This window comes from Amphibalanus amphitrite, unplaced genomic scaffold (genome assembly GCF_019059575.1).
Source record: "Amphibalanus amphitrite isolate SeventyFive unplaced genomic scaffold, NRLGWU_Aamphi_draft 000294F_arrow, whole genome shotgun sequence".
In the NCBI taxonomy this organism is placed as follows: domain Eukaryota; kingdom Metazoa; phylum Arthropoda; class Thecostraca; order Balanomorpha; family Balanidae; genus Amphibalanus; species Amphibalanus amphitrite.
Window position 1 is genome coordinate 121,852 of NW_024881789.1, and position 11,633 is coordinate 133,484.

General features: G+C 48.2%; 1 protein-coding gene across 2 annotated transcripts; it reads right to left on the reverse strand.

Moving 5' to 3' along the window:
- Positions 1-1,588: 1,588 nt before the first annotated feature.
- Positions 1,589-11,633, reverse strand: LOC122387662 (ribitol-5-phosphate xylosyltransferase 1-like). Of its 2 annotated transcripts, none has more exons than XM_043378039.1 (7): positions 11,593-11,633; positions 10,349-10,553; positions 9,879-10,024; positions 4,972-5,121; positions 3,942-4,156; positions 3,397-3,561; positions 1,589-3,179 (listed from the first exon to the last, which is right to left on the reverse strand). In XM_043378039.1, the coding sequence occupies exons 2-7, from the start codon at positions 10,512-10,514 to the stop codon at positions 2,774-2,776; spliced, it is 1,248 nt and encodes a 415-aa protein (XP_043233974.1). In that variant the 5' UTR covers positions 10,515-10,553; positions 11,593-11,633; the 3' UTR covers positions 1,589-2,773. The 2 variants fall into 2 exon arrangements, with proteins under 2 accessions (XP_043233974.1, XP_043233973.1); XM_043378038.1 differs by lacking the exon at positions 11,593-11,633 and adding an exon at positions 11,003-11,066.

Consider the following 11,633-nt stretch of genomic DNA (forward strand, 5'->3'; position numbering starts at 1 on the left):
CCTGCCAGGGGCACCACCGGCCTATCAGGGGTATCACAGTCCTGACAGGGGCACCACAGGACCGCCAGGGGCACCATAGGCCTAGCAGGGACACCACGGGCCTGGTGCCCCTGGGCCCTGACAGGACTGTAACGCCCCTGACAAGCCTGAAGTGTCCCCGGCAGGCACGTGGTGCCCCTGACAGGCCTGAGGCGCCCCTGCAAGGCCGGTGGTGCCCCTGGCAGGCCTGTGGTGTCCATGGCAGGCCTGTGGTGCCCTTGCTAGGCCTCTGGTGCCCCTGACAGGCTTGTAATGCCCCTGGAAGGACTGTGGTGCCCCTGGGCCCTGACAAGCCTGAGGTGCCCGGCCATGACAGGCCAGTGGTGCCTTGCTAGGCCTGTGGTGCCCCTGGCAGGCCTGTGGTGCCCCTGGCAGGCCTCTGGTGCCCCTGACAGGCTTGCGGTGCCCTTGGAAGGACTGTGGTGTTCCTGGGCCCTGACAAGCCTGAGGTGCCCCTGACAGGCCCGTGGTGCCCTTGTTAGGCCTGTGGTGCCCCTGGCAGGCCTCTGGTGCCCTTGCTAGGCCGCTGATACCCCTGCGCCCGGAGAGGACTGGTGCCCCTGAAAAGTCTGAAGTGCCCCTCGGCAGGCCCGTGGTGCCCCTGACAGGCCCAAGGTGCCCCTGCGAGGCCGGTGGTGCCCCTGGCAGACCTCTGGTGCCCCTGGCAGGTCTGTGGTGCCCCTGGCAGGTCTGTGGCGCCCCTGGCAGACCTGTGTTGACTGGTGCCCCTGCTAGGTCGCTGCTGCCCCTCACAGACCTGTGGTGCCCCTGGGCCTTGACAAGCCTGAGATGCCTGGCTATGACAGGCTCGTGGTGCCCCTGATAGACCAGTGGTGCCCTTGCTAGGCCTGTAGTGCCCCTGGCAGGCCTCTGGTGCCCCTGCTACCCCTGCGCCCGGAGAGGACTATGGTGCCCCTGAAAAGCCTGAAGTGCCTCTCGACAGGCCCGTGGTGCCCCTGACAGGCCCAAGTTATCCCTGCAAGGTCGGTGGTGCTCCTGGCAGGTCTCTGGTGCCCCTGGCAGGTCTGTGGTGCCCCTGGCAGGCCTGTGTTGAGTGGTGCCCCTGCTAGGCCGCTGGTGCCCCTCACAGGCCTGCGGTGCCCCTGGAAGGACTGTGGTGCCCCTGCCCCTAGGGGTGCTCATGGGCCCAACAGGCCCGCTGTGCCCCTGACAGGCCTGTCGTGTATACTTGCTAGACCTGTGGTGCCCCTGCTTCCTGGCGGGCCTGTGGCGCCCCTACAAGGCCGTAGGTGCCCCTGACAGGTTTGTGGTGTCCCTGGAAGGACTTTGGTGCCCCTGACAAGCCTGAAGTGTCAAGGACAGACCCTTTAGACGCCAGGGTCAAGTTCGTCGGACTGACAACGATTCGCTTACCTGATAACGTTCCTGGTAAGTACTCACTGCTCAGCGTCCACAACATATATACACATAGCACATTCATATATACTTGCTTACAATTGGTAAATGTGGTTGTGGCTAAGAGTTAAGATACTGACTAAAAATAAAAAATAAAAAGAAAAAACCTGAAAATGGGGGCACCACCAAAATGAAGTGGACGAAATCCGTTGAGTTTTTAATTTTGGGTATAGGTAGGGGCACCACTTCGATTCATGACCCTCCCCTTGGAGTTTTCCTGGATCCGCCCCTGCATTCATGGTTTTCGAGCAAAACCCAATCAAGCCTTGAACTGGTCACAGTATCGAAAACTTAATAAATCGGCATCTAAACAAGCCGTGAAAAGTACCCATCTCACCAGTTGTCGCCGACACAATGGAAAAAGCAATAACATGTTAACGCTCAATACACACCACACAGGCAGTCGACATGAAACCCGCGATTCAGTTACGTCTTGCAGCGGACGCCAGCGCAGCACCGACAGGGCTAAGCCTGCCACACAGCATGTGACTGGGAGTAAAAACGTTGGCCTCATTTATCACAGTTCCCCGAGGGTATCCAGGGAATCGATGGGGTTGATGGGGACACAAGACTTGAGCCGATCGCAAATCCACCAGCGTTTTCAACAACAGGTTGTGATGGTAGATGATGAGTACAATATCGCTATATAAATGCCTGATGTCACAATATCTACCCGTTATCACTAGATATTAACAAAACCCATGACAAGTTATCCCCCGGACTTGCACTTGACTATCTTCCCTTTCCCAGTTCATCACAATTAAAAACATGGGAGCTGGCACAAACTGATCAAGACACTGACTGCATGACATACGTCAACACCAGTCAAACCGTCGTTCATCCTAAACACCCAAGTCATTTGATGTATCACATAGCGAATCTCAGCAAACGTTACCCAGAAGCCGAGCGAGGTACTTGACATGGCAAGATTGACTGTCAATGTGAACGAGTACGAATGTAACTGGTTCCGATACTTACGGTAAAGTGGTTATGCATATAATGGTTAAGGCAACTTTGAGGGTATTTTATATTGGTATTAAAATTGATAAAATAGGAAATATCCACACTTTGTTGCTCACACATCAACAACTTGCAGGAAACAATGACACAATACGCCGTCTGCATTGGAATGAGACCACATCGAAGCAAAGTTATTTACTCACTGGCCACATGATAACGTCCATAAAAGGTTGAGCACCGTCTAGGCCGAGCTACGTATTATTCCCAACCCTCCTATCACGTCACGTTTTTCCAAGCAATATGCGCACCTCTTGCTTCAAAAACCACATAACACCCTTCAATCCAAACGTCTATCACATCACGCCTTACCATCCTCGCCATGGAAGAACTTACGTACGATGACGTTGATGAACTCGTTACGGACCCGCCGTTTGAAGTCCTCATACCAGGCGAGCAGTCGGCGGCGACGGGCGGCGCGCTGGCGCGCAGTCAGCGCCGCCTCTCGCCGCAGCAGCTCCGGCAGATGACGCCAGTCTCGCAGCCAGACGAACGGGGCGCCGTGGCGGCGCAGCAGGCCCGGGCCGGGACGACACCGGCCCACTGGCGGCTCGTCCGCGACCATCACCGGCACGGAGCCCAGCGCCGCCGCCTCGTACTGACGGTAACACTCCGGGTTGATGCCGGCCGGACTGAGGGTGAGGTCTGACTGCAGCAGGGCGTCCACGTACTCGGAGGCGGACTGGTGCGTCTCCGACTCTGTCCACCTGGGGACGGCAGGGAAGGGAAGATTAATGTTACAGGCTACGGTCACTAAACGTGCTATAGTGACTCATCACGCTTTACGTTGTTTTACGTACAAAAATAAAGGAAGCTTGTCCCACGAATGTGTTAAGTTCACACCCCCATCGTTCATTCCCAATGTCAAAAAACCACATCCGTAAAATAAAACAGCACACGCCACATCCGTTCTCGCATACTCACTGTTGTCGCGTCTTGAGCAGGCAGCTGTGGTCGGGCACGGACAGCAGGCTCTTCAGCAGCGTCTCCCGTGACGAGTTGGCGTACACGGTGCCGAAGAAGTTGCAGCGGTGCGGCCGTGGCGACTTGACGTCTATCGTGTATGGACCCTGCGGGAAACCTCTGTACCTGCGGCGGACGGGGAGCGGTTAGGATCGATAACAGTGTCCAAGAGGCTTGTGCTTCTGCTACATATGCTGCAGTGAGGTGAATGGTGATACACTTGCCATTGTAAGGTTTCCAGCAGGCAGCAATGCGAGTCAAGAGGGGAACGCAAATTTTTAGCTGACCCTAACGTAGCTTTTTAACTTCCTAAGCTGTACTTTCACATACAGACCTCAAAATACACGATCAATTAGAAAAAATGACGAAAAAGGATCCTGCAAGCCCGTCTGAGGCTCAGAGACGCATACACTGGCGACACTCAGCCCCTGACCCCTCTGTGAGTGGCCGTCACCGCACCGTCACCGTCTCCCCATCACCGTGCGCACCGCCTTTCCGTGACTCACGTGGCAACACCGAGCGGCCACTGGAAGACGTCCTCGCCATTCACGTCCGGGTCATCGTACACGACGAACAGCGCGTCGACGCGGCCGCCGTGGGCGCGCAGGTACGGCCGGATCCAGGTGTTGTTACAGAACTCGCTGCCGTGCAGCACGACGGCCGTGTGCTGCAGGAGCACCAGGCGGGGCAGCAGGTCCAGCCACTGGCGCGCCACCCGAACCTGGTGCAGCGGTGGAGGAGGGAGCCGAGTGAGACCGGCTGGGCCAGGAGTGATGGAGGTGACGTTAAATAATTAAAGGGACCCTCCCACCTTAACATTAGATTTGAGTTGAGATAGCCAAAATGGGGTCCCTGGCTCACAATTACCGGTTTCGGCACTCACAACATCGAGAAATGCCTTAAATCGGAAATATTGAATTTCAAAATTGCAGCATTTTGATTCAGAGGGGCTAATGCTTAGGAATACCCCTCTGAATGTGTGACGTCAGCGCAAATATCTAACGATTTTTAAATGTTTGACTAAAACGTTTTGTAGCACGCGGTGGTATATGCTATTTGCGCGCAACATCTGCCGCAAACGCCGCACTTCTAAAATAAAGTCGCTAGAAACAGCGGAGATCCCAAAAAAGTAAACAAAAGTAAAAGTCTAATATCTTGAAAACCGTTGAATATTTTTCGGTGAAATTTGGTAGATATTCGTTTTCGCTCTTTCTGAACCGAGCGACATCACTTTCATGCCAATTCATAAACTTTTTTGAAGGTGGGAGGGTCCCTTTAAAAATGGGTAACGAGGACGAGCAGGCAAGAAAATAACAAGCATGAATATGTTACAATATGCAGAGGTCATCGTAATATTATATAACGATGAACATTGTACATACATGAATAATAAATGTAACAACTAATAGGCAACGACGCGTATCACACGCCTAATATCTTGCAGCACATCCAATTAAGCAACACGATTCCCTATAATTCTGGCCATCGTGAGGCACACATCCCAGTGTTTGCGACTTTGGCGATTTCGGCGCTGACCTTTTCATCGGTGCGTCCGTTGAGTATGAGCACCAGGTACCGGACATCGGCCGGCACTGTGTTGGGCACCACGCCGGGACCATGCCGGAATGTGAAGGTGTATTTGTAGAAACGGCGCGAGCCCACGCTCCACGGCTCGCCAGGTTTCTCCTGACGACGGCACAACGTTTATTATGATATCATTATCAACCAACATGCTCTGACTGCCACTTTGCCTTGCAGCTGCCTCCAACACTCTAACCAACAGAAAAAGCCAGAAGTTTCTTTGATTGATCTAAGCATAACAATTTATCTGCACTTTTTAATTATAAAATTCTATGCACAAAATAAATGGTTAATGATCCTTAACCCTCGCCAGGCGAGGGCCTTTTCAATAACACGGACGGCGAGGGCGGGGGGGATTGGTACGCCCCCCCCCCCCAGCGATTGGCTCCTGTGGTACTTAGAAACGCCAAAATTACAGGGTAGGTGGGCCCATAGAAGGTCTCGCCCTCGTGAAAATTTTGTGACTTTAAGTCAATATTTAGGAAGGTTTTGGGGGTTATAAGTGCAAAAATGTCGCTAAAATATGTCAAAAGTTTTTCGCTTTTAAGTTTTAACTTTTCATCTAGTAAAGATAGAGCAAAAATAAAAGCACCAGTGAACTCAGTACGCTCGTGCGCATTGAATGACATACTCTGTTAACAATTTCAATAAACTCTAAATTTTCTTAAAAATTAAGGAATAAATACTTAAAAATCAAGTAAAATAAATTAATGAAGTTTAAGTCAATCAAAATGCATCATATTTCATATCATTCAAATCGCCTGAGCACAAGGAACACAATGACACAATTTTAGAAGCTCTAGTCTCATTGTGTGCCAAGTTATTAGCAAAAACGTAGTTTGACCTTAGTTGACCTCAGTTGACCCGACCTAAGCGTTCTTGCAGCTTGCAAACACCAACTAGATGTAAATCAAGGTAGTACAATACAAAAACGTTACAATAGAGCACAAAAATCTCATCTTGACACATTCGGGCAAATTTCCTTAACACTCGCCGGCACAGGCCATTTTGCGCCCTTCGACGGCACCAGGGGGGTTGGTTCGACCCCCCCCCCTCGCGTTTGGCCCCTGATCAAGTTAGAGCTTCGCGGAAAAAATGAGCGTGTTGCCCGTCACGAGAGGAAGCCGATGATACCCAATCTTAAGGTCCTAGGTCATCGGTTGACCTTCCAGGTCAGGTCAATGACCCAAAAATCGGGAAAATCGGGACCTGTTAGAAAGTCGTAATATAACCCTCGCCGGACCTATTGGTTTTCTACATACGCGCCGGCCGAGGGGGGGGGGCCGGGTACGACCCCCCCCCCCTCGCCGTTTCGCCCCTGGTGGAGCTAGCGCATCGCGGAAAAAACGAGCGTGTGCGCCGTTACGAAACGCAGAGATTGGTACCCGATTTTAAGGTCCTAGGTCAAACGGTGACCTCTGAGGTCAGGTCAAGTGCCCCAAGCTACGGTTCAGTTTTTGATGAATAACTTCGCAAAAAACGGCCGCAGAGCAACGATCTTGGCAGCATCGTGTTCGTCTCGCTCAGGCGCGTCGAATGATATACTTTTTGTCCGGGTCAGGTCAACTTAGAGTGTTGACCTCAGGTCAAGGTCAGGTCAGCACCCCCAGGTCACGAAGTTGGTCGAAAGGGGTCATGTCGCATATCATTCGATTCGGCAGGTCTTCCTGAGTCCATTGGTGGCTTTCCCGACTCGCTAGCTCAATTTGATCAAGAGTTATTGACGAAAAACTAATATGACCTTGATGACGTCATAAATGACGTCACGCAAGGTCAACATTGCAAAAGTGACGCATCTAACCTTGCAAGGAGTGCATAAAATCACGATTCTGTGTGCTTGAGATAGTTGGAGATCGTTCCCGGCGCCAGAATAGCAGTTTTCATTTTTCCCCATTGACTTATAATGGTGAGGTCACGAAAATGACCTGACCTCATATGACCTTTAGGAAAAATCCGAGATATACAAGTTGTGGGACTCATAATGGATACTAGATCCTGCAAGTTTCATTTCTCTGTGACATCTCCTCTGCCAGTGAGGGCGTTGCGAAGTTTCGACATCTGAAGACCGTGCAGAGGTTCACTTATGACGTCATAGGTCAGTGACCTGACCTGACCCAAAAATTCGGTTGGTGTCAAAAGATGCGGCTTGGATCAAAGGTCAGGTATGCCAAGTTTCAGCTCTCTATCGCCAGCGTGTTCGGAGCTATCGCGAAAAAAACCCTATGGGGGGCGGCACCCCCCCCCCCCCCCTCGGCCGGCGAGGAATAAGGCTACTATGGGCGTTTTCGGTGTGCTGGTCACGAATATCGTGCTAGTTTTGATCACAGATGATGTCTTTAAGCATTTAGACCAGGTCGGGTCAGGTCAGGTCAGGTCAACCGGTAGGGGTCGTGACAGATATTCGTAGTACGTGTCAACCGCCTCTGACAGCTTTGTAACATGTTACGAATGCACCAAAACTACTTCGTAAATGTTCAAATGGTTGCTAAATTCAAATTCAGCTCCAAAAACTAGCCTACAAACATGTAAAACTCGAAAAAGTGAACCGAGGTCACCATAGGTCAATGACCTCACCTGACAACATCCACCCTAATGCATGGGAACAACATCAAATCACATGTTTGAACATTTGAAACCACGAAAAACTTGCAAACGAGCGGCTAATGCGAGCCGACATGCGCCGAATCGCGATTCCGGCCAAACATGGTCTCGGAAAGTAGGTCACAGGTCAAAGGTCATTTGGGTCAGGGTCATGAAATTTTCAGGGTAGGTGTAAAATTGATCAATGCGAGGGTATTGAAAGTTCCGTCGCGATCGGCCGCTTTTTACGCGAGTTATTCGCGAAAACATTAGTTGCATCAGCCCTGTGCCGGCGAGGGTTAATTTGTGATGACCTCTAGATTTTTTTTATTTTTTTATAAATTTAGTCCGAACCTTATGATGGGAAGGATTCACAAGGACAGAGCCACCGCTAAGCGAAGCTTGTTGCGATGACCCTGCCCTCTACCCTCCGATCGCGCAATTCCGATTCTATGGCAGAATTTAGAGTCCAAAGTTTAACGTGCGCACAAAGCCGCGCACGGCCGGTCCCCTCGTTGACTTCACCTGGCTACGGCCTGCCACCAACCGCAGCCATACCTGTCAGGAGGCCCATAAATGTCGAGCGCCCGTCGCGCTTCGAACCCGGACTGTCATAACCGGGAACGCGTGCTCTCACCACGCTGAGTCCAACGCTCTAACTAACTGAGCTACGGGACCGGCTAGATGACCTCAGGTCAACCGAATTTGAAAAAACTGGGGTGCAAAATATGATGGACTCGGTGAGCTAAGCATATCCTAAAAGTTTGAATCAAATCAATGAAAGACTCTAGGTTTCGTGAACAAAATTGCAATTTTAGTGTCATTTTGGCAATGTACTGGTCTTTGTGACCATGTGACCTGATCTCAGGTCACTGGAACGTTAAACTCCCAGGTCAAGTGATTAATAGATGTTCCAAGTCCTGTCTCAAATTTGGTAGCGCTACGTGCCATAGTACCCACGCTATCAACGAAGAACCCTGGCATTCAGTCGCCGCTTAATTAGTCCAATTTTACCCTGACCTTGTACCGGTTTGGTGTCCTGGCGACCTGCGCTGAAAAGGCTGGGACCTGAAACCTGAAATTTTCAGGATAGGTGCGAAAAGGTTGCCCCAGATGGTATGGTATACCAAATTTGGTGGCACTGCGCGCCGCCGTTTGCAGTGCCCTCCCTCACTGGGCGAGGGTTAAGATGAATTCCAAGTTACCAGATGTATTATTGGAGTAGTAACCTGTTGACTGTTGGTACCATTGTGAGGTCCAACATTGTACCTACGTTACAGGGCCTATTATTGTTTCTGTAAAAACCTTCACGTGGTCAGTGCAAAACCCATTTAACCCTCGCATGTGTGCGGCGTTTGCCAGCTTCCAATGTGTAGGGGACCTACCCTGGTCGGTTGGACCCCCCCCCCCCCCCTTGCCGTTTGGCCCCTGATCGAGCTAGAGCTTCGCGGAAAAAACGAGCGTGTTGCCCGTGACGAGAGGAAGCTGATGATACCCAATTTTAAGGTCCTAGGTCATTGGTTGACCTTCCAGGTCAGGTCAATGACCCAAAGTCGGGAAAATCGGGACCTATTAGAAAGTCGTAAAGTGTGGCTGCTAAGGGGTTTTTCGGGGTGCTGATCACGAATATCGTGTTAGTTTTGATCACAGATGATGTCTTTAAGCATTTAGACCAGGTCGGGTCAGGTCAGGTCAGGTCAACCAGTAGTGACGGGTGTTCGTAGTACCTGTCAACCGCCTCTGACAGCTTCGTAACATGTTACGAAGGCACCAAAACTACTTCGTTAATGTTCAAATGGTTGCTAAATTCGAATTCAGCTCCAAAAACTAGCCTAGAAACATGTAAAACTAGAAAAAGTGAACCGAGGTCACCAAAGGTCAATGACCTGACCTGACCTTCAGGTGACCTTGACACCCACCCTAGTGCATGGGAGCAACATCAAATCATATGTTTGAACGTTTGAAACCTCGAAAAGCTTGCAAACGCGCGGCTAATGCGAGCCGACATACGCGGAATCGCGATTCCGGCCAAACATGGTCTCGGAAAAGAGGTCACAGGTCAAAGGTCATTTGGGTCAGGGTCATGAAATTTTCAGGGTAGGTGTAAAATTGATCAATGCGAGGGTACTGAAAGTTTCGTCGCGATCGGCCGCTTTTTACGCGAGTTATTCGCGAAAAACCATGGGGGGTCCATCCGACCCCCCCCCCCCCCCTACACAGTACACATGCGAGGGTTAACCCAAGTAACTGAAAACTGCTTGACCAATAATTGACTAAATCACCTGCAGTCTGGCATTGAATATGCTATTCCAGAAGTACCACCCAATGGCCGCCTTGCTCCATATCTCAATGTGTTTGATCTCATCTTCTGGTGGATTGTAACCAGCTTCTGAGGGTTGAACCACTGATGTTGATAACACCTCTTCAGCTGTGGAAAAAAATCAAGATCTAAAATGGCTTACATTGATACAAGGGCAATTAAGAAATTAACCTTAAAATTAGATATAGTATATACACAACATAATTGTTAAAATTTGCAAAAAAAAGGCAAATGATGATTATTAATCACCTGCTCATTCAAATAATAATTTGTCATCTGATATTCAGGGAGATGCTTATTTCACTCTTCGTTATTTAGCTTTAGAATATGCACCTAAGCCTATATGCACCAGTTATATTTGTTTTCTAGACATACCTAACTAGATTTACTAAAAATAGGCAATCACATAATTTAACACATTTTATTACTTACCTTTTTGTTTTCTCAGATCTGGGGTGCAGCTTGAAGGTGAAGACTGTCCACAATTATCCTTTTTTGCTTCAGACACTAAATATTTGCTAGCCATTAACATTGTAAGCAGAAGATATAAAACAAAAAATATGACAGACAGTACTGATAGTGATATTCTTACCTTCATCTCAAAGTTATTCTATTTTCATTCAGGACAACTAAAAATCTGAAAATGTTGCATTGTTAACTTAAAGGGAAATATCTTTACAAATAGAATCAGCTTCATCATATACGAAAGAAATTATCTTGATAACAATATTCAAATCAAAATGAAGCATGATAAGGCATCAGCTTACAGCTAATTGCTTATTTTTATCTTATATTGTCCACGGATATGCCTTTTAAAGTTCAAAGGAAAACAGATTGCTTGCATTGCAAGTAAGAAATATTGATTATATTGATGAAATATTGATTGCAATAGCTCAGAGAAGAAATTATGGGTGACATCCAACCATAAATCTCATAACTGACAAGAAACTAACTATTCAATGTGAATAAACAGGCCAAGTGCTAAAGGGAGCCTTAAATTCTTAAATCTTCTGAGAGGATTGAACAAGTGACAGCCATTGGGCTTGGATCTCTCAATGTCTCTAAGTTAAATAAGATATTAATGACAGTTCATGTTGATGTTGATGTGGGCGGGCGCTCTATGGCCTTATTGCTGGTGCGCCCTAATAAAACACCAAATCATCATCATCAAATACAGCACCTTCATAGTTTCAAGCTTGTATGATATAACTGGACATTTTAGTTAAAGACACATTTTTCAGTTACTATCCCACAAGTCCCATTAAAATACACGAATATTATGATGGTAGAAAATGACCTTATGCTCATGATACAATGAAATGATATTAAAATAAGTCCAAAAAGTATTATGATATATTTCATTTGATATGATATATTTCATATGATATATTTCAAGGTCATTTTCTACCATCATAATATTCATAATTATGCTCAAACTAGCCATAGCTCACCTCCAACGAATAAAATACACGAAATTGAAATTGAAATTGTAATTTTATTATACCATCAGGCATCAACAATGCTGATTCCATTTGATTCTATTTTGATTCGTCTTTTGTGAATATGATAATACAATAATACATCAACTGATATCATTAGCTGTTCATCAAGAAAATAGCATCGATTCAGAGGCAAAATATCGGTATTCGTAAAACAAAATCGACATAATACATCACGTTTTCAATTTGAATGATTTGGATACTCGACAAATTTGTTT

Bases quoted from the DNA above. Each gene is read 5' to 3' on its own strand.
- LOC122387662 (XM_043378039.1), bottom strand. From the start codon at position 10,514: ATGAAGGTAAGAATATCACTATCAGTACTGTCTGTCATATTTTTTGTT. The intron at 3,562-3,941 runs GTGAGTCACGGA...CGTCCGCCGCAG, and splicing joins TGGCCGCTCGGTGTTGCCAC to GTACAGAGGTTTCCCGCAGG. The intron at 3,180-3,396 runs GTGAGTATGCGA...TGCCGTCCCCAG, and splicing joins CTGCTCAAGACGCGACAACA to GTGGACAGAGTCGGAGACGC.